The sequence below is a fragment of the Rhamphochromis longiceps genome, linkage group LG13, assembly GCF_057381845.1.
Source record: "Rhamphochromis longiceps isolate RC_006_pf linkage group LG13, R_longiceps_female_GT1.1, whole genome shotgun sequence".
Taxonomy (NCBI): Eukaryota; Metazoa; Chordata; class Actinopteri; order Cichliformes; family Cichlidae; genus Rhamphochromis; species Rhamphochromis longiceps.
In genome coordinates, this window is record NC_140569.1 from 28,111,062 (window position 1) to 28,131,532 (window position 20,471).

At 40.2% G+C, this 20,471-nt stretch overlaps 1 protein-coding gene across 3 annotated transcripts in view; it reads right to left on the reverse strand.

Annotated features, from left to right (window-relative positions):
• inpp5a (inositol polyphosphate-5-phosphatase A) overlaps positions 1-20,471 on the reverse strand; it is a 158,365-nt gene that overhangs the window by 94,239 nt on the left and 43,655 nt on the right. For all 3 annotated transcript variants that reach the window (XM_085428876.1, XM_085428875.1, XM_085428877.1), the window contains exons 2-4: positions 19,769-19,810; positions 5,885-5,985; positions 5,632-5,719 (exon numbers count right to left, since the gene is read on the reverse strand). In XM_085428876.1, coding sequence (XP_085285002.1) covers positions 5,632-5,719; positions 5,885-5,985; positions 19,769-19,810 — 231 coding nt within the window. The remainder of the gene's footprint in view (positions 1-5,631; positions 5,720-5,884; positions 5,986-19,768; positions 19,811-20,471) is intronic.

The following is a 20,471-nucleotide window of genomic DNA, read 5'->3' on the forward strand; positions in this document are numbered from 1 at the left end:
AATGAGGCTCCGGTTTCACAATCCACTTTTTGCAGTAGTCTTTTTATTCCCTTTGCAACAGGATCTAGTTGAGCCTGCCCCAAAACACAGACTGACTGAGCTGAGACTCTGAGGCAATTTTGTATTTGTATCTTTGGTGGTCAAATTAGATTTAATGTTAGATTTGACTTCCATGTCATACCAAACTTACCATTATCTATCAATAAAACATCCCCCAAAAAGCACTATCAGGTTTCACAAATGCAAAACACAGAAAAGTGTTACAATATACACTTTTAAATTCCAATAATCTATTCATATTGTTTTTGTATTTCTTCTTTATCTGCTTCCTTTTTTTCATCTTTTTTCTTCACGGCACATTTTCATTTTTACTTCAAATTCATCCATCCATTCATGAGAGCCTCACCCACCTGTAGAGTGGCTCTGGAAACCTCACCTCGCCCGCCCATCTTCAAATGTTAAAAGAGCTTCTGGCCTCCTTCCCCACCCACCCATATGCATTTTCATTAATTAGCAGCAAATTCCAGTTGAATTTCAGACAAATAAAGGTCTGCACGATAGCATCAACAAACTGTTGCTTGTTTATTTTCCGTTCATAAATCATATTCGCTTAACTTAGTTACACCCAGTATTTCTCCTCTGGGCATACACTCCGTACTGCAGTGGCTTTGTGCCTCAACAGAGGTTTGCACTGTGCTGGAGTCTACTCCTGTCTGTGTGGGGTAAAACGCAGACAGGTCGTTAGTCCGTCTTAGGACAAAGTCAAAGAGACAGACGGATATGCAAACACAAACTCACTCGTACAGCCGATTTAGAATCCCCAATCAACCTAACAAGCATGGATGGCCGGAGGAAATTTGAGCAGACACAGAAAACCGCCCCCGCAAATTCGACTAGCAGATTAAAACCCCAGAAGCTTTCTTACATGACGTGACAGTGCTAACAACTGCACCGTGCTGCCCAGCTTCAAATGCAATATACATATGAAATTAGATTTCATACAAATTAGTTTGACCCAAGGCTTCTACTGTCATCCTGTCCTACTTAGCAAAGCTGGGCTCTACTGTAAATGTATTTTTGTCAGAATCCTGGCTTACCTGAGAGAGGACTCAACCTTGGTGGTTATAAGACTCATTCTGAAGCCACAAACACAACTTCTGCTCCATTATTCCAAACAAACTAAGATGCTTAATGCAATCATAATAAAAATTCAGTCAAATACAAACGATTTAAGATTCATGCTAAATGTTGCCTCTGCTGGGTCACCATTTGCAGTTTGTATCAACTTGATACACTTGATCAAATCAAGCAAGCACAGCAGATTTGTCTCATCTTCACGTTCAAGGACACAAATCCAAGGGAAAAACAAAGCAGGACAAAGTGCTAACACAAAACATAAAAAGAAACAGCGGTCTCCTGTCAAAGCACGAGGCCTGATTTATCCTCTACTCTCTGCTCTCATTCCTGTCCTGCAGACCACAGACATGAGAGAAGCCTTTAATTTCCCATTAAAATGCCCCGGAACAACTGAGGGCTGAGGAGGCGCCGTGTGCCTGCTCTGTGTGGACAGCTTGATTAGGCTTGTGTGACTGCGGTAGGTGTCCTTTCTGTGCTAGCTGCAGAGACACCAGAGCAAAGTGTGTGTCGGGGCGCAGCAGCATCAGCATCAGCGCACGTCACTCCAGATGACATGGGCTGCAGCTCCAGGGCCAGGCCTACGATAAATATTAATGGCCAAGAACAAGTGGATTGGGAGTTGAGTTATCAGGGCGGGCCTTCCTAATTGACATTTTACCTGCTGTATACCTTAACGGGGCTGTAAAACACCAGGCCGGGGCTCAGCCGTAGGGGGGAACATGTCAGTCAAGGTACCGCCACCTTCCTCTGGGAGGAGAGGAGGAGCTACCAGCTCGCCCGGCTTCTCATTGTTCAGATTTTTCAGATTTGACATGCAGGTATTACACGGTGCTATTATCTAGCAATTATTGGAAAGATGCTTTAAGAGATGTGAGGACTGGAATCTAAATAATTCTAATAAATTATGAAAATGAAAAAAGCCAAGTCTTTCCTATAAAAAACTAAATTAGGCTTCGACATTTTTTATTTTTGCATTACTTGTCATTATTTATATGTTTAAAATGATTTTTTTTTTTTTTTTTTGGGGGGGGGGGGGGTTAACATTTCTTTTTTAGCTTTATATTTCTTTACATTTCATCAGTTGTGTTCATGCTTATGACTTGAATTATTACAATTTAATATTCTACTTATTTACTGGAAAAAATCCATCCATTATTCAAAGGAGCATATTGAAATATTTCATTTAAAAAAGCAAAAGTACAGATTGTTTGCAAAAAATAGCTAAAAACTGGGAAGAAAAGACAAATTTTATATCATATTTTCTTGATTTAGGCATTAGATGAATCATCAAGTTGCAATAAATCAATCACTGCAAGGAAATAAATTGACCGTCTTATTATAGGGCTCCATGCATTCATGTCAACGCATTTATAAATTGCATTCCCCTTTGCATTCACTCTCAAACACACACACACACACAACGTGTGTGTGTGTGTCCCAAAAAACGTCCCAAAAAACACCAACACAAACATATATGCATACACATACACGGATGCATGCAGGAAACACAGCAGCACACACTCACACCGAGTGGAATCTCAGGACCCAGAAATGTGTTCCCACTTACATTATCTGAAAATTGACAAGCGGGGCAGACAACAAACAATTATCCCCAGAGCACAGGGAGGAGGGAACAAAAAAAAAAAAAGATCGAAGACTGAGAAAACAAATAGAGGTGATGTCATCAGAGCTAAATGGCAAGCCCTGTGTGAGAAAGACTGGAGAGTCTATTCATATTTACTGTTGCCAGGATTTCAATATCAACATCATCGAAAGCACATCAGATGTTTCTCTTTCCGCTGACTGACTCACAAAGACGAGCACAAGCTGGCGTCTGTATTTGAGGAAAATTAAAATATAAAAAATGGTGGAAAAAAAGAAAAGAAAAAAAGGTTAATCCATAGACAAACACCATTAAATAAACAGATCATAATGCTGGGATATTAGCGGCGCTTATGTGAAATGGCAGATAATTAGATTTGGGAAAGGCCAGTGTTTGTAATATTTTTTTGAAAAGAGCAAATGTGACTCAGTGGGTGCTGTGATTTATGAGCGTTTGTGGAGGTGCAGTGTAGCGTGGCGATAACGCACAAAGTACTGAGGAGATCCAAGATAGACGCAGGCAGCGATCACAGACAAACTGGGTCTGGGGGCACGGTCCATAACTGGACAACATCCATATGTTATTTTATAGTCTATCTACATAATCTCCTGGGAACGCGGAGATCATCATCTGATGCACCTGCAGCCTGGTCACTATCAGCCATAACGCTACAACATAAAACATGCTTCTATGTGGAGAGAGAGCAGCACTCAATCCTCTGCTGCTGGTGTTACAATTGAGCATTTGGCTCCACCTAGAGGGCACAGAAGCTGTTTAGCAGGAGGAGGTATGGAAAGAGTCATTGAGAAGAAAAATGATTTTATAAGTGTCGATTTTAAGGTCATAAACATGTACGAAACAGGACAATTTCTCCACTTTTTTTTTCTTTTTTAATTGAAATATGCTTTGTTTATAAATCCCAGCTCACGTTTAGGAATCTATGATTTACTAATCAGTACTGAAACAATCCCCAAGCACTTCCAGCCTCAGCTCAGCTGAGTTCCAGATCTCTACTGCCATCTTGTGGTCATCTGCGTTTACTGCAGGTGTTAGGAAAACTGAGCAAGGTGGCTCCTACAATGTGAGCAGCTAACAACGTGAGTGTCATGTATCACATTAGGTGACACTTGGCTGTGGGAACGCAGGTGCAAAGCTGTGTCACAGCTGCTGCTGCGTCACTCCATCTTTCATTTATGCACTCATATCAAACCAAAACCAGGTAATGCGGTTGTCCATTTCCACAGACTCAGCTCATATGTAACAATTACATGGTGTGCGACAGCTTTTTAGTTCATGTTCTATCTACAGAAAACAAACAGAGCAATGCCAACCACAGACTAAAATACCACCACAGTGTCCTATTTTAGGAGGATATTGTGGTGCCATTTCAGTCACCTATCACAAAATTGCTTCTGCACTGGCACGTATCAAATGTTCTTGATAGCATTAGAATTCATGTGAAATGTGTAAAGAGCAGGTGGTGGCAGTGGTGGGGTTGTGTGGATCAAAGCATATAATTTTATATATATGCTGAATTGTTAGCATATAGTTAGGGCTCGATCAAGTGGCCCTGAATTCTCCTTTAGTTATGCTGCAATAGGTGTATGCTGCTGGGGGATTCCCATGATGCATTATGTGTTTCTACTTCAGTCACCTTTCTCATTCACTATGTGTTAATAGACCTCTGCACTTTTCTCTGTATCTACTATTATTGTAGGCTCTACCTTACAATATAAAGCGCCTTGAGACGACTATTGTTGTGATGTGGTGCTGTATAAATAAAACTGAATTGAACTTTTAAGCTTCAAGCTAAGTTAATAAGAAATTTTTTCATCATTTTTAGGGTACAAACTGTCTGCTAATGGAGTTCTACTTTGATACAACTAGTCTGAGGTCTGGGGCCTCGCTCTGTGTGAAGTTTGCATGATTCTCCCTGTGCTTAAGTGAGCTCTCTCCAGGTACTCCAGCCATGCACAGGTTAGGTTAACCGGTGACTCTAAATCGCTGTAGGTGTGAATGTGAGTGTGAATGGTTCTCTATCCCGCTGCGTTGGCCCTGTTCTGTGGCTACACATCCTAAGTGCATTAAAGATGATTAAATCCAGTACCAAATCTTCATGTTGAGCAATAAAAATTGATTCAGACCAAATGATTGAGCTAGTTAGCCATCCCTATCACAACAGATGTAAGCTTATAACAAACAATCCTTCTTTTTCTGTGTATTTATCATACATGTACATCTGAAGGAGTGCACAGGAATGGCACTTTGCCTCCTAGCAAGGAAACTCAATATTGTATATTTAGCATTTAGCATAATCCCGGTGAAATCCAATCATCACTAGCATGTAATTCATGCAAGAGAGCCAATGAAAATAAAGTGAACAGTCAAAGCACTCACTACCTTTTAAGCTGCGTTGACTGACTCGCATCAACTTCTGCACTGATGCAAGAAAACATTACACCCTAAGTTAGCAGTGTTTGCTTACCACCATCAAATGCCACCCACTGAAATCAAGATTTTTTTTTAATACGATCGATATTGTGGCTGAAAAGTAGAAGATCTTTTTTTAAAACAGCTACAACAGCAAAAATTAACCAAGAATATTTCTTACTCCTTCTGTTTAATAAGTATAAGTGCTTATCAGCTTTGTTAAAGTTTCTACATTACCATGTTTATACTAACTCAACATTTCCTGCACCTCTTTCATTGATACACATCATTCGACCACTTTAGAGAATAAGTGAGGTAGAAAGAGGGGAACAGAGGGCAACCACCAGAAAAACAAGGAACGACAGAGAGGGGATGGCAGAGATGGAAATGAGGCAGGAGACACTTTCACAACTGGGGTAAATCCACACAGCAGCCGATACAATCTATCAAACGCCACTCACTGTGAAATGCTCCTGGGATCTGTAGTTCTCATCGAGGTAGACGCGGGCTCTGCTGTATTCCTTCAAGGCATCGCTGGACAACAGCTCTCTGAGGGACAGAACACACCAGGTCATATATAAGCAAAAAAAAAAGTTCAAACTAGCGCAAAAAAAGTTGAGATATGACCTAAATGGCTAAAATTTTGCAGGGGGTGTTGCACGGTCTATAGCACTACAAAAAACTATCAGACAAACTTATGAGCACAACACTTACTTCACAAAATTATCCACGTGTGACATGGACTCCTCGAAATTCTTCCCACCCACCTCCTGACAATGCAGTGCCAAGAAGTGAGGCTTATGCGACTGTACTGTCTGAAACACAAGACAGAAAAAAAGCACAGGTGAAAAGAGAGCAAACAGGACAAACAGTTGTGTTTCACTTCATTTTATTTTTTAAGTGGAGTACATCCACAACAATAACTGCAGCACGCCCATTTTCACACAATAAACAAAATTTGAATCATTTATCCAAGCGTAAAAACCTATATTGACTTGGCACCTGGGCCTCTACAATTCTTCCTAACGCGACTCTTTGACATGCTACTATATTTACACAAGACAAAGTGCCTTGCTAATTTAGGCAGAAGGCACTTAGTGAGCTTGTTCCACACGCGTAACGCTGGCCCCTCTTCATCTACAACCAGAGATGGGCCTGCAGATCTCTATGTATGTACAGCAGGGTGTGACAGACGCTCACACATCGCCATTAGTGCTGACACCTCACTCAGTGTACCAATAACAACTGCACCGCTCCAGCGATATATCAGATGCTTATTAGAGTTTGGGCAAGACTCCAGGAAACAGGAAAAAAGTGATGATTTTTATTATACGGCTGTGAGCAACAAACACTTCCTGGAAGCTATCTCCCCCTGAGTCACATGACCTCCTATTACACATTGGGAGGTGTTTGTGAGCACCCTGTCAGAGGTGCTCAGAGTGGCTGACTTCTAATGGAAAATCAATACCAGCGAGTGATTTACAGCACTCACAAGCACTCACAGGGTCGCCCCTATGGATGTCAGGCGCGAGCTATACATCATTGTCGCAGCCCGGTGAGTGGTGGGGGCTACAAATGATCCCTGGACCCCAATGGAGCCACGCTACTTCACCAGCTCCCGCCCCCACCTCAGCATTGCATTATGCTCACTACAGGCCCAATCAAATAAAAGTAATGTATGGCAGTAATGCTATGGATTTTCCATCAACCTATGGCTTGTCACTTAGCTCGATGACCCAGGAGCGGGGACCTGCAGAGGCCCCAAAGCTGGAAAGATTAGTGCACCTATCAACTCAAGATGGAAAAGGTCACACTCTCAAGGAGCTTACAACTAATGTCAGGCTGGAAAATGGTGCACGCACACTGACGCGCCTGTGCCGTTTTCTATTTATCTTTCCACACTGTAAATTCTGGTCTAGGCGAGCAATCAGACAGAATCCGTGTAGTAATATCATTATCAGGCTCACCAGTGCTATCAGGCCAGAGCCAAACAGCATTGACTGATGACCTTAGTTTGCAAAAGAAAAAAAGAAACCTTCGGACTAGCTTCTAATTAGATATAATTAGATAGTTATTCAGTTGACGTTTGAGAGTCGAGCAGTGACCGATGTGTTGACAAGCTGCGTACTGAATCTATGACAAAAGATTTTATGGTGCGTAACGATAGTGGAGAGGAGAGGACTGCCTCCAGTGACATCTGCTGAGGCAAGGGTGAGAAAAGCCTGTTTGGCCACATTGACACTACCAACAGAGAGCTCCCATATGGGACCATTTTTCAAACTCACAATGGTGTCAAGACGCTGATGTGTTTGATATGAAGGTGTGTCCTCATATCCTCTCTCTCTCGAACGCTCCATGACACCATCTGAACTCCGAGGACGCACCCGGGCGTCTAAATGACATATTTGTTTAACTGGAGCGGGAGCCGAGGAGAGATGTGCTGTACCAACAAAGTCAGATCAAAGTCGCGATCTCATACTTTACATGTATTCAGAAGATGGTCTTAACACAGATGTAGTTTGATGGGGGGATGAGCATGCATCAAAAAAACAAAAAGCAAAAAGCTAAAGTGTGCACTGCTAAAACCCGATTATATGAATGAATGTGTTTTAACTGGCAAGTAAGGGTTTTTTTCTCATTGTAATTTTGAGTATTTTGAGACACATAATGGCTGTCAATCAAAAACAATGGTCCTAGGTCGTAACACATATTGTCATTTATCACCTTTTTTCAACTGTAAATTAAGTCCTCAATGTTAAGCTGTTAATATCTATTTTATCTCACAAGATAAAGTTATCTCACTTCAGTTATTGTTTCGTTGTTTTGTCAAAAAACATAAAACTGAGTCAGTCTGACCTCAGAATGATATCAATTTATTATCAATTTGATATATATCAGCAATTAAATGCAGTCTCTTTCTGATAATACAGTATTTGATAAATTGTCAGAAATCACTTCTCTGTTACTGCCTACATAGACATAAATTTACATATAAAAGAAATTCACATTTGACTTTGAGATCTGCACTCAGAAATCTAACCAGCTAGAAGCCAGCGGAGTCTGTTCTCGAGTTGTGCTTATTAACAGACTCATTTAAAATGAGGAAACATGCTGGCAATTTGTCAGACGGCATTTGCAAACTGTCAACAATCTCTATGAGAGTGACCTCTTGTTCGTAGTATTTTCAGAGCATTTTAATTTATTTAATAATATATCGAGAAGAAGAAAGTAGCTGGACTCCTTTAGCCTGAAAAAGTCTAGTTGCTTTCTTTTTCAAGCTGTCAAGATTACCATGAGCTGGATGACTGAGAATAGCCAACTCTCGTACTTCACCAGCCCTCACAACGATTATATGACTGTGTGTATGACTACACGGGGAAACAAACTAAGGCCCCAGTCACACAATAAGGCCTAAAGACCGATCAGTGAGCCCATGATAACTACCGGCTGAAGAGGAAAACGTGTATTTCCAGACTGGTTGGTCCTTTGCAATTGTATTGGTCACCAGCAGATTGATGGAGTCACCTGAAGTTTCCAGGGAAGATGCCATCATGTTCAACTACATGCTAAGCAGTTGTGAAACTGAAGAATACGTCATAAATCAGAGACCGTTTGCCTACAAAGTAAATGTTTTATGTTTTGCCAGGAGGCCTCTGAGTCTGTGTGACTAAGACCCAAGTTAAGTGAAAAATGAGTTATGGGGGGAACGAAACAAAAGTTTATTGCTTCTGAAGTATTCTAAGAGTTTAGGCACCACTGGTCGAGCCACCCTGAAAGCCATACACAAGTTATTTTGCATTGCTGATGGTTGCTAACATATTTAGCTGTATGGCAACAACTGCAGGCCTTGACACCAGAAGCACATTACTAAGCACTAATCACTTGACATGAAATTGAGCCAATGTGTCAGAAGTAACCATAATCCTGCCTTTAGAGACAAAAAAGCACACATTACATTAGCTAGCTATTCATATTTATGCCAAAGCACTTGGCAAACTTTGTGTTTTATGTGTGAAAAGGTCACAAGAAGTACTATGCACCAGATATCAACAGAGATAGAGGGCCTTTTATGAGAACTAATCAGAAAAGCCTGAGTCCTATTTCATGGTTCCTTTTTGGAGGTGGTAAACAATCAGAGGGATCAAAGGAGCTTGTACGCTGTCAAACAGCTGGGATTGTTTGTCTTACTGTCCCATTCCAGCACAACCACTAACTGGGAAGAACCCAAAACGAGAAACATTGGGTGTAATGGTGGTTATTAGGTTATTAAGTTATTTTTATTAGCAGATTAAACCAAAAGACCATCTCATCTAGTGCATGTGAGATAGCCACGATATGGGGTAATTGGATTTCAGAGACTTATTTTAATTGCACACATTGGTCTGTTTAATCAATTAACTATCTGATGCCCTTAAGCACTGTACAAGTACAGATCACAAGACTGGATGCTGGGATCTCACACAATCACTGGCTTGTGACAGGCCATAGAAGTTTCCAATGCAAATCAGCTGGGGGATTATTCAATTCAGTGCGGTGCAATGCAAAGCACTGTTTATACTACTGCACCAGCAATGGAGAGATCCCATTTTCACCAACCTATTGCAAACAAGTGGGACAAGCAAATGAACCTGCTTTGCCTACATGTAAATAACTGAGATGTCCTGACACAGGGTCAAAAGTCCTAATAAAGGATTTGATTCAGTTGCATGAGAAGTCAAGAAAATCAGAAGCAAAGCCTCTGAAAAAAAAACAATAACAGCAGTTAACAGTTCGGCCTTTTCCACTTCACTTGGATTTATAGCATCCAATAAAATGTAACCAGCAGCTTAGTCCAAGTGCCAAGAGTTCACGCTGCCTGTCCATAAAATAAAAAATAAAATTCAGTATCAGGAAGCTAGGATCCCATCAAATAAAGATTTTTTTAATCTAAAATAATTATCTTTTTATGTTTTTGGTTTTACTAAAATGTGCCTTCTTATGTTCATATAAGTAAAAAGCAAATAAAAAAAATGTGAATGAGTAATATGATAAACTTTGTATTATTTCAAGCTTTACATGAGTTAAAACTTTCGGTTCAGCAGTACATTCCTGTAAATCTCTTGAGTTCTTCTTTTATTCTACTTGTCTCACACATAAGGTGTCTGAAGGCCACCGTCTTTGTTTAACTAAACTTAACTGAACAAAGTTTTGCTCAAAATATGCTTGAGTATGAAACAGCACAACCATTATAAATAAGTCAAGTGCTAAGATTAAATAGAGAACATGAGAAACAAATCACACAAGCATAGAGAGGAATAACTTTTAATTGCATGACAGTACAGTACCAAAGGCAAACATACCTTTGAGCTTCAAGCAAGGCGTGCCGTTAAAATAATTTTTCTTCCTTGAGGAATTCCCGCATGCGATCATTTCGACCATATATAAAAATACAGCAGGTAACAAGTTTGGTACCAACAATGACCTAGAGCCTTAAGGGCCAGTTTTAAATTATGTATTTATTATTTATGATTTATGATTTATTAGTTTTAACAGCTTCTACTGTGTAATTTGTCGTTAAAAAAAATGACAACACTTGTTCCTTACAATCTTGTTATTAATAGTCGAGGGAGTGTGAAATGCACTGAGCTGCTTTGAAGCAGCAATCCATGCAGCTTTTTGCAGGGTTTTTAGTTTTTTCCTGATGACAAAATGGTCCTGTGTGGTAGAAGTGAAGTTTAGTGGATGTGAGACCAAAGTTCGGTATAAAACAAGCTTTGGATTCTTGCCAGGTGAATGCACTGCACGAGTCTTGCCTGTAAACAGCTTTAAACATACAATGTGCTTTTTCCGATTGCAGCCGCTGACAATTTTCATTGAAAAAAGGGAGAATTGGTTCAGAGTTTCTGGCCAAACGGCAACCAAATCAACTGAGAGCAATGTGTGCTCCAGAAGGATTGTGGCAAGCTGGCCCAGCGAGGCTGATTGTAGTTAACTCTAGCTGTTTCTGCTGGCTGTTCCCAGCCGTGCAAAGTTCAGAGTCTGGTGCTTCTTTCCATGACGTCAGCCGGCAACAGCACAGAGCTGGCATGAGGCTACAGGCCCGCCTGGTTCACACAGGGGCACATCGCTCTCTCTCTCCCTGCATGCTTTTTCGCGCGCGCACACACACACACACACACACAATGATATCGTCATCTAACGCACATAAGCACGTTGCACAGTGCAAACAGAATTCCTCAACAGCCATAACCAGCACATGCTCTTTACACAAACACACACACACACACACACACACACACACACACACACACACACACACACACACACACACACACACACACACTTTTTCCTCATGATATCTAAAATTCCTGGCAATCCAAAAATCACCTTTGCATGCCGGTGACAGTGAAAATCAGGGGATAGCAAAGCTAAATTAAGAAAGATTTAGAAATTTACAGAGGAAATGCCGCTGAGTTCATGTTCACCTGTATTTTGTGATTTCTGGAACTTGCTCTACCTTCTACATTAAGAAGAAGCTGTTGTGCCATATGAATAATTTCAATTGATTAAGAGCAATCATACAAACTGACAAAACTGGAACAGTTACATCTATAACTTCTGTTCCCTGAAGGAGAGGAACGGGGTGCCACAGATAAGTGTATCAAACCCCTGTATGTCTCGGCTGAAGAAACCTCTATTTACGCCTTTAAAGTGGGTGACTTGTGATAACTTCCACACAGCCCCGCTTTCACATATACCCCCTGTCATCACAGTCATCCTTTTTTGATAGCCACTCTTCACAAGCTAAGCTGTGCGACAGGGCAACCTCGCTTTGGATTCGTTCCTCTCCTTCAGGGAACATAAGTAATAGATGTAACTGTTTGTTCCCTTTCAGCCAATTCGCTTGGTACAACACATAAGTATGATATATATCTATATATATATATCTATATATATATATATATCTATATATATATATATATATATATATATATATATATATATATATATATATATATATATATATATATATATATATATATATATATATATATATACACACACACGCATCCCACAGAGATCCCACCAAACTGGAGTCGGACGAGTCAGTGCGTGGTAGACACAGCAGAAAGGACAGCAGCCAAAGACAAGTCCCATGCAGGACCTAACCACAGGTGTTAGCCAGCGAACTCCTTTAATGTATGGCACCAGGGGCACCTTAGCTATCAATTAAACCTCTCAGCAGTTAAGAATGAAGGCACCACAGATCCAGGTACGAATGAATCACTTCTTCTCCTGGGAGAGAAGGTCCCTGTGGAGAGGAAGCTCCCAAGGCCTTGCTGCTAACAGACTCATTATCTCCGCATATCACGACTTGGCTACCAAGGGGCCACTAGAATCAGGGAAAGACGATGTTGAACAAAGAACAAAAAATATATTTTCCTTTGGGGGAAATGCATAAAGTAGCACGTCTGGCTATTAGTGAGGCTCCTGAACTCTCTGCCCCCCTCTCACGGACAATAACCATATCCAACTTCTTAATAGCAATGAACTGGTCTGCATTGGTGCATCATATCTTTATTCTCTTCCCCCTCCTGCCCCCCCCCCCCCTCTTTCTTAAATAGATAACTATCATATCTGATATCATATCTCACAGTACAATAATATTGAATGGGTTGCATTGTTGTATTTTGTCATGTTTCTCAGGTCTTTGTCTGAAATTCTACGAACATTATTGCTAAGGATTGTCTTATTGCATTGGAGTCACACTGGGTTAAATATGTACACTTGGGTTTTAAGGGGTATTTATTATTTTCTTCTTTTTTTGGGGGGGGGGGGGTTGTATGGAAGCCCCAAACGCAATTTCATTGTTCTTGACAATGACAATAAATAAATAAATACTAAATACTAGTGCGCTACTGCATCCATGCCTAGGGGTGCATTGTGGTCGACTATGGAGAAGAACAGGGGCCAAATAGATGCCAAAACTGGGCCACTATCAAAGGGTGAAACCTCCATTCTCTCACCAGACAAAAACTCCTGGAGAGAAGGTCTAGTCCCAGGTTCAGATGGCCCGGAACATGGGTGGCTCTTAGAGACCAAAAACCAGCAGTGCACCATAACAGCAGAGAGCAAGACAGTTTTAAGAGGGGATGGGAGCATGTCCCTCCCTGATTGCATGTAAGAGTCCACTGTTGAACTGTCCATCCTGACTAGGACATCCTGGCCCCTCAGAACTGGAAAATTTTTGCTTTGCTTTGCTTTGGTGTTCATTCCAAAACACAAAGACTGCACAGCAAGACTTGAAATTAGCACTTCGTGGGCAGGCTACTCACCAACTGCACAGAGGAGGCTAACATAAACAGGGGCAGATAAGCTACAGAAGCAGACAACAAAGCTAACAAGCAGCAGCTAACTAGTAGCAGCTAACTAACCCAACTTACCAGGGGATTTTTTTGAGAGGTGAAAAGCGTGCTAACTAAGGGATGCCTGTGATGACAGACTCTGGCTACGTCTACACTAATCCGGATAATTTTGAAAACGGTATTTTCATCTAAAAACACTCCGCGTCCACACTATCGTTTTCATCCACACTGAATACGCTATGTTCCTGTACTGCACATGCGTGAAACGTAACACAATTTACTTTCCGGCTCTTTGAAACGTGGCAGCAACATGTCAAGGAAAAGTGCCGAGTTTTATCTGGAGCATATACAAACTGATATTAATCTTTTAAAGGGCTGTCAAAATAGAGAGCAACCAAGACAACTGCTGTACAATGCCGTCCACAATCTTAGTTGAATTGGTCACATTAATGCATCATACGACTAAAATGCATCATCGTTTTCAAAAGCCTCCATTTTCGCAGTCCACACTGTGACGCGAAAACGACGTTTTTAAATTTACCAACTTTGGAGAGCATTTTCAAAAACCTCTGTTTTCCATGACCGAAAATGCAGACGGAAAACCAAAACGGAGAGAAAAAGATGCGTTTTCAAACGAAAAACGTATTAGTGTGGACGTAGCCTCTGATGTGCAGGCGGGCCATGTGCAAGTCATCGCAGCTCATCCGCCTTGAAGGCGTGAATAAAGAGGTTTCTTCAGCCAGGAGACGTGGGGGCGTGATATCCCTTACTTATGTGTTGTACCAAGTGAATCAACTAAAAGGGAACTCAGATATTCAAAATAATTTTCAGGTTCAGAGCCGGTTAAGTCATAAATTAATTGCCTGAAACTATTCAATTTGGTTTTGGTTTCATTGTTTTCATTGTCCTGTTTCTTACTTTAGATGTCTGAAGGGTTGAGGATACGTTTCATGCTCGTGCTTCTATTTTGTTTATCAAAAACATGACACTGCAGCAGCAGGGCCTGGTATCCTGGTTGCCTGGCATATATTTATTTTAATTTTTTTTTTTCCTGTTTGCTTAGTACAACACAGTACAGACATTCAAAGCCATGATGAAAAAAAATCTGTGTGAAGCTTCTTGTAGAAATAAATAATAATGTGTCCCGGTGTTAACTGCTTTAGGTAAACTTATGCCACAAGCCTGCATAACATATACAGTCATCTGAGAATGATTTGAGGTGGCTTGCAACTACAAGCAGTATCAAATCGTATTTTCTGTTGGAAATGCCATTCCTAAACTGTGGCCTGCCCCGGATGTACCCCTCATCTCACCCTATGGTAGCCAGGATAGATCTAGTGCCATCTGACTCATATCCCGATTGAACAAGTAATAAAAAAATGGATGTGCTCCAAGTTTGGTTATTTATTACCACAACTATAGCCATAAAAGAGAGGCAGTAAGAAAAAAAACAACGTCAAATGATATGACTTTGACTATTGTCTACAGCAGCGGTCCCCAACCTCCGGGCCTCGGACCGGTACCGGTCAGTGAGTCGTTTGGTACCAGGCCGCGAGAGTTGAGGCTCAGGTGTGAAATGTATGGTTTTCAGGGTTTTTATCGGTTTTCAGCGTTATTTTGTTATCGTTTTTATCGTTTACTCGATTTTCCTGGGTCTTTTCACGTGTGTTATGAATAAATCTTCTTTTTTTCAGTACCGGTACTAGTTTTATTTTGTTGTATTTATCTGCGACACCTTAAAGGCCGGTCCGTGAAAATATTGTCGGGCATGAACCGGTCCGTGGCGCAAAAAAGGTTGGGGACCGCTGGTCTACAGTACAGGGTTACAAAATCTTAGATCGGGGCTATAACTTCAATGGAATTGCAATAGCTAAGGCACAATACACCAAACATAGCTTTGGTTTTGTTTTCGTGTTTTTTGGTATTTTTATTTCTGCTATGGAAGTCATGAGGAAGGTCCTTCTGTTGATTTCAGGTGACATGGTCTTACAAATATACCCGTAAACCTAATCAGGAATACTATTCTTTGCCTCTTGGTTACTACTCTTGCATCACATTCAGTCTGTTTGATGAGATTTTCCTTGTACACAAGGAAGTCCCCAACTGCTATCATTGCACTGCTGATACACTGAAATAAGATCCATATTTATGGAGCCCGATGCAAAGCATAGTTACAAACCCTCGCTATTATTTTCATGCCCCCATGTCCTTGTAACAGTTTCTGCATATGCAACAAACGGTATACTTGTTTGAAGGAGAACAATAAAGTGTGCGTGTGTGCGCGTGTGTGTGCGTGCGTGCATGTGAATGTGTAGGTGTGTGTGTGTGTGTGCGCGCGTGTGAATGTGTAGGTGTGTGTCCACTGGGTGAGTCTGGAATATTTATAGCAAGGAACCAGTGCTTCGTAAGAATAGTAAATAAGACGTGTGCGTTTTTCTTACGCATGTTTGAAGTGTCATTTATTGACTCAGTTTGAACTAACCACTTTTAGGGCTACTCCCATCCACACTGTTTCTCTTTCCACACACACACACGCACACACAAAGTGGAAGGAAAATAAAACAAAAGAGAAGCTGATGAGTTGAGTGACATTTTATGCTTAAATATATGAAAATGTATGCAAAAGGAGCCAACCAGCATAGTAAAGAGCTTAGTCAAAACATCCATCCATCATGCAGAAAATCAAGTTCTCTTCATTTATTTATCAGCATGCAAAAAATATCTTAAAAAATATCACATTAGGCCACTTTCCACTGCAGAACCTTGCAGGGAAATCCAGTATATACTGCCTGCATATGTGTGTGTTCTTTGCACAGAAACCGAGGATGACATTTTTGGGATAGAAGTCATCTCTACTATAAAAGCGGACACAAAGAGCCAGCAGCTTCACTGTTTTGGTGTTGGAAGTTAATGGCACCTACCTGCAGCAAGAAAGAGCAACCTTCAGTGGCTAAAATACTAAGCCAAAGCAGAAGCACTGCGAGAGATTGACTGAAAGCGAGTTAGTCCCCAAAGCCTGCCACATAAAACTAGCTCTTGTCTTTTATAACTTCTCACTTGTTTAAATTGTATCAAATTTATAATTTAGCTGAGTCTGTGTTGAGCTATAACATCAACTAGTTCAAACTGGATCTGTGGTGTCATTGTCTTTTGGAGCAAATACAATTATGTGACAAAGAAAAAACCTACATTGCTATGTGGTTAACTTTACTACCAGGCCACCCAAGAACATTACAGTATTTAAACTGTATGCTACCATAGCACAAAATAACAGGCATCCGCATCTTCAGACAATCGCAATTGAACATGGGTTGACTGAAATCAGTCAGGCAGATTGGTCAATGACTGGAACATGTTCCAATCAATCTGACTCAATGAGCACAAAACGTCTCTTTGCAACAGGGGACTTGACTCAATTGGATATATTTTGGTTATGTTTCAATTTACAAGCAAGGCTGCAGAGCCGTCCTGCAGCAACAGAATTTATGAATGCTCAATTTATGAGTTGTAGGAGGTTCTGTCTTGTCTCTTTATTTCAGATTTTACATTTTTGCTCATTTATCACAGTTAATCATCCCATTATCACAAAAACATTGCGTGTAACTGTTAGCTTGACCCCATTAAATCTCAAACTGTTTCCATCTTAATGCCGTTTTATCACCAGCTTAACACACAAAAGACGCTTTGAAGACAGAAACTGACTGCAAGTGGTCACAGACCCGGTCCCCTGTCTTCGAAACAACTACTTCACTTCATCACAAGATCACAAGTTGTTGCACAAGTTGATCACAAGTACGCAATGTGCAACTGACTGTAGCATTACAAAGTTTATTAGCATTGACTATTAACTCCACCCTCATCTATATTCTAACTCCAAATAACCTCAACAGTGACCACTACAGTGTTAAAATCTAGGCATTAAAAATGCTAGTCTTCAAGCAAATGGGTGGGGTCACAGTGGTTATGTACCAAGTTCCTGTTAAGGCTTCTATTATGAATGTGGTGTAGACAAACAAGATAATGCAACGTCCTGGAATAAAGATCCTTCTCATCAGTGTAAAGAAGTGAAGCAGCCTGAGTTCGATTACTTACTTCAATAGCATTGTTCAATACACCTATATTCTCTTATAAGTGCTGACAGTGTTTTCTAAACACTTTTTTAAAAAGTAGTAAAAAGAAAATCTTGAAATCTTAAAACTCAAAGGCCTCAAAGAGCTCAAAGAGAACATTTTCCAAAGTCATCATACCAGTGTACAGCTGTTCATTCATCCACGAGTAAACTCGCAGTGCAGGAATTTGGTTTCATGAAAAATGAACGTCTGTTTCACACGCAGTCATTGTAGGCGACTGGAAAACTACTCCTACTGACGAGTAACCTCACATCACCTTCTACCCATTAGGAAAAACTAAACTTTTTCTCACCTATACAATCAGAGCTTTGTCCATTTTTGTGTTGTACACTTAATTGACCTCTACACAGGCATGGCAGGATCCTTGGCCTCACCTGCTGGACACCTCACACATTGGTACTGCATCAGATTACAGATATTGATGGCTGTAGCACCCCCGTGGCCGGAGCACAAATCATTATGGGCCATTCAGCCTGAAAGCAGTGTTGAGTAACATTACAAGAATTGCTCAATTACGGCCATCCCTGCTGATAAATATGGAAATTGATCTATTTCAATTCTCTGTATCATCCTCTTCACTTTCTTCCTAGAAGTGTTTTGTTATTTGTCTTCTTTAGTTTCTATCTAACTTTCATTTTGTCTCATCGTGTCTGTACATTAATCAAGTTTCACCAGATCTGACTTTGATTGCTTGATACCATCATTTTATTTTCTCAAGCGTGAAATCTTCTCTCTCCGAGTATAAGGATATATATTTTTCAATATTATTATTATTTATTATTTATATTTCCAAAGATGCTATATTCTTATGCTTTTTTTAAAATATTTATGAGGGCAGGTTTGGTAGAAAGGCTCACAATCATGTTACACATTGCACTACAAATGAGAGAACATCCTGTGTGATGTTTCCACACAGATTAATTATATACAAAAGAAATTCAATAGCAAAGGTATCTTGTATCCCTCTCAAATTATGCTTGGTCCAACAGAGACTGAAATGTTTGTAACATGTCCCTCCAATCTGTCAGGAAATCACATTTCTCAGAGCGATGAGCCAATCTTTGTATTTTTGTGTTGTACACAAATGAGCCGATCTTTCTATTGTGTTTGCTTTTGGCAACATTTAAGGAATCCGTTCCAACATTCAGCATGTAGAAGAACTCTGGTGGAAAACCCTACCTAACACCTTACTTAGGTTAGCTTTCTTCCACTTGGAAATCTGGATATTTTACAAGAACTCCATCCCAGATTTCAAAGAGGCACTAGCCTAACTAAAGCTAAAAACTGCTCGTCTGAATCATAAGTCTGGAAAGTTTACTGCCCTGTATGAGCATATATTTAGCGCTTTAATAAAAAGAGATTGGAAAATGTATTTGAGCATTATTTTTACCCTTTTGATGTGTAAAATACATTGATTGTTTGCAGAATTATGGTAACAGCGAAACTGCATGTGTCCCTCTCTGCTCTCTTTCAGACAGCAGCTAAGAGGTCTAGCTGCCTCATTTCCCTTAACCCAGTGGAAAGAGTTGTGGTTAGTCAGGGGTTCCTATGTAGATGAAAAGGTAAGATATGAAACATGACTGAGCGCGAAAAAAAACAATACAATTAGAGAGTGAAAATAACCCTAGAGCTTAAACTAACTTTACCCTGTACGATTTAAAAAAAGAGGTTTAAAGGTTCATTGAAACTTTTGATAAAGATAAAATAGTATCATCAGTTAAAGCAGATTAAAGCTAGATTTCTAGACAGCAGCCATGCGAAGCACATGACTTCATTTGACTTGATCTATAGCTTCAGCTTAAGAGAAAAATCCCAGACTATCCTTAAAGTTTATGGTGATTGTCACATGAGAGCACTTGAAGCTATAGAAACACACGTGATGGTAACAGTGCGTCGGCTGTTTTGCTATACTGTAATCCACTTTGTGTGTTTTTAGGGGAGAAAAAGACCTTTTGTGAACTAGTCTGTTTTATTTATGAGTTTAACTCATTATTGTACGGGAGGGTTTAGGCCATGTGGGGCACTCTGAAACCTGTAGGCATGCTGATAGTGTTTCCAACAGTCAACGGTTAAGCCCAAGTTACTCAGTGGATTAAATGCATCAAATATTTGATTTCTCTTACCTGGTAAAACTCCCTCAGCCATGTCTTCTGTAGATTTTCAAGCTGGAAACAGAAAAAAAGACAAAGAGTTAGCAACATAATACTTTAATACCAACGCTAAATGCGTAATACTTTATCTCAAAATAACAATAATACTAGTTGGTGTCGTTTCACTTGTCTGTGCACTAGATGAGAAGAGCCCTTCCCTTTTGGATCTGGTTCCTGCTCAGCATTTTCCTAAAGCATCTTGCCAAACCTTTGACCTTTTTTATCGTTTCCTTCCCCAGTTAAATAAAAAATACTACAGGTCAGCTGAGTTTAAATAAACTCAATGTGCTCTTCTGAGGATGTTTTCAAAGACAGTGCAGTGTTGCGGGTCACAGACAAACCACAAGCAGACTATGTATGTAGTACATCAACCAACAAGGTGAAATGACTGCAATACAATCGCACATGAAAAATAAGGTAAAGATGAGTCGAGTACTCATCATGAGTATGCCGCATTTCACAATGACATTAACTTATGCTTTATATTTACATATTTGTATTCAAGTATGTACATGTTATGAAATCCGAAGATTTCATATCTAAACTCAATGATGCACACGTTGAATGAGCAGATTTATCACTTGATTTGGATTTACTAATATCCAATCAAACCCCAGCTCTTTCACCATAAAGGTTACACTGAAACAAACCAGAGTATCCGTGTCAATAATCAACT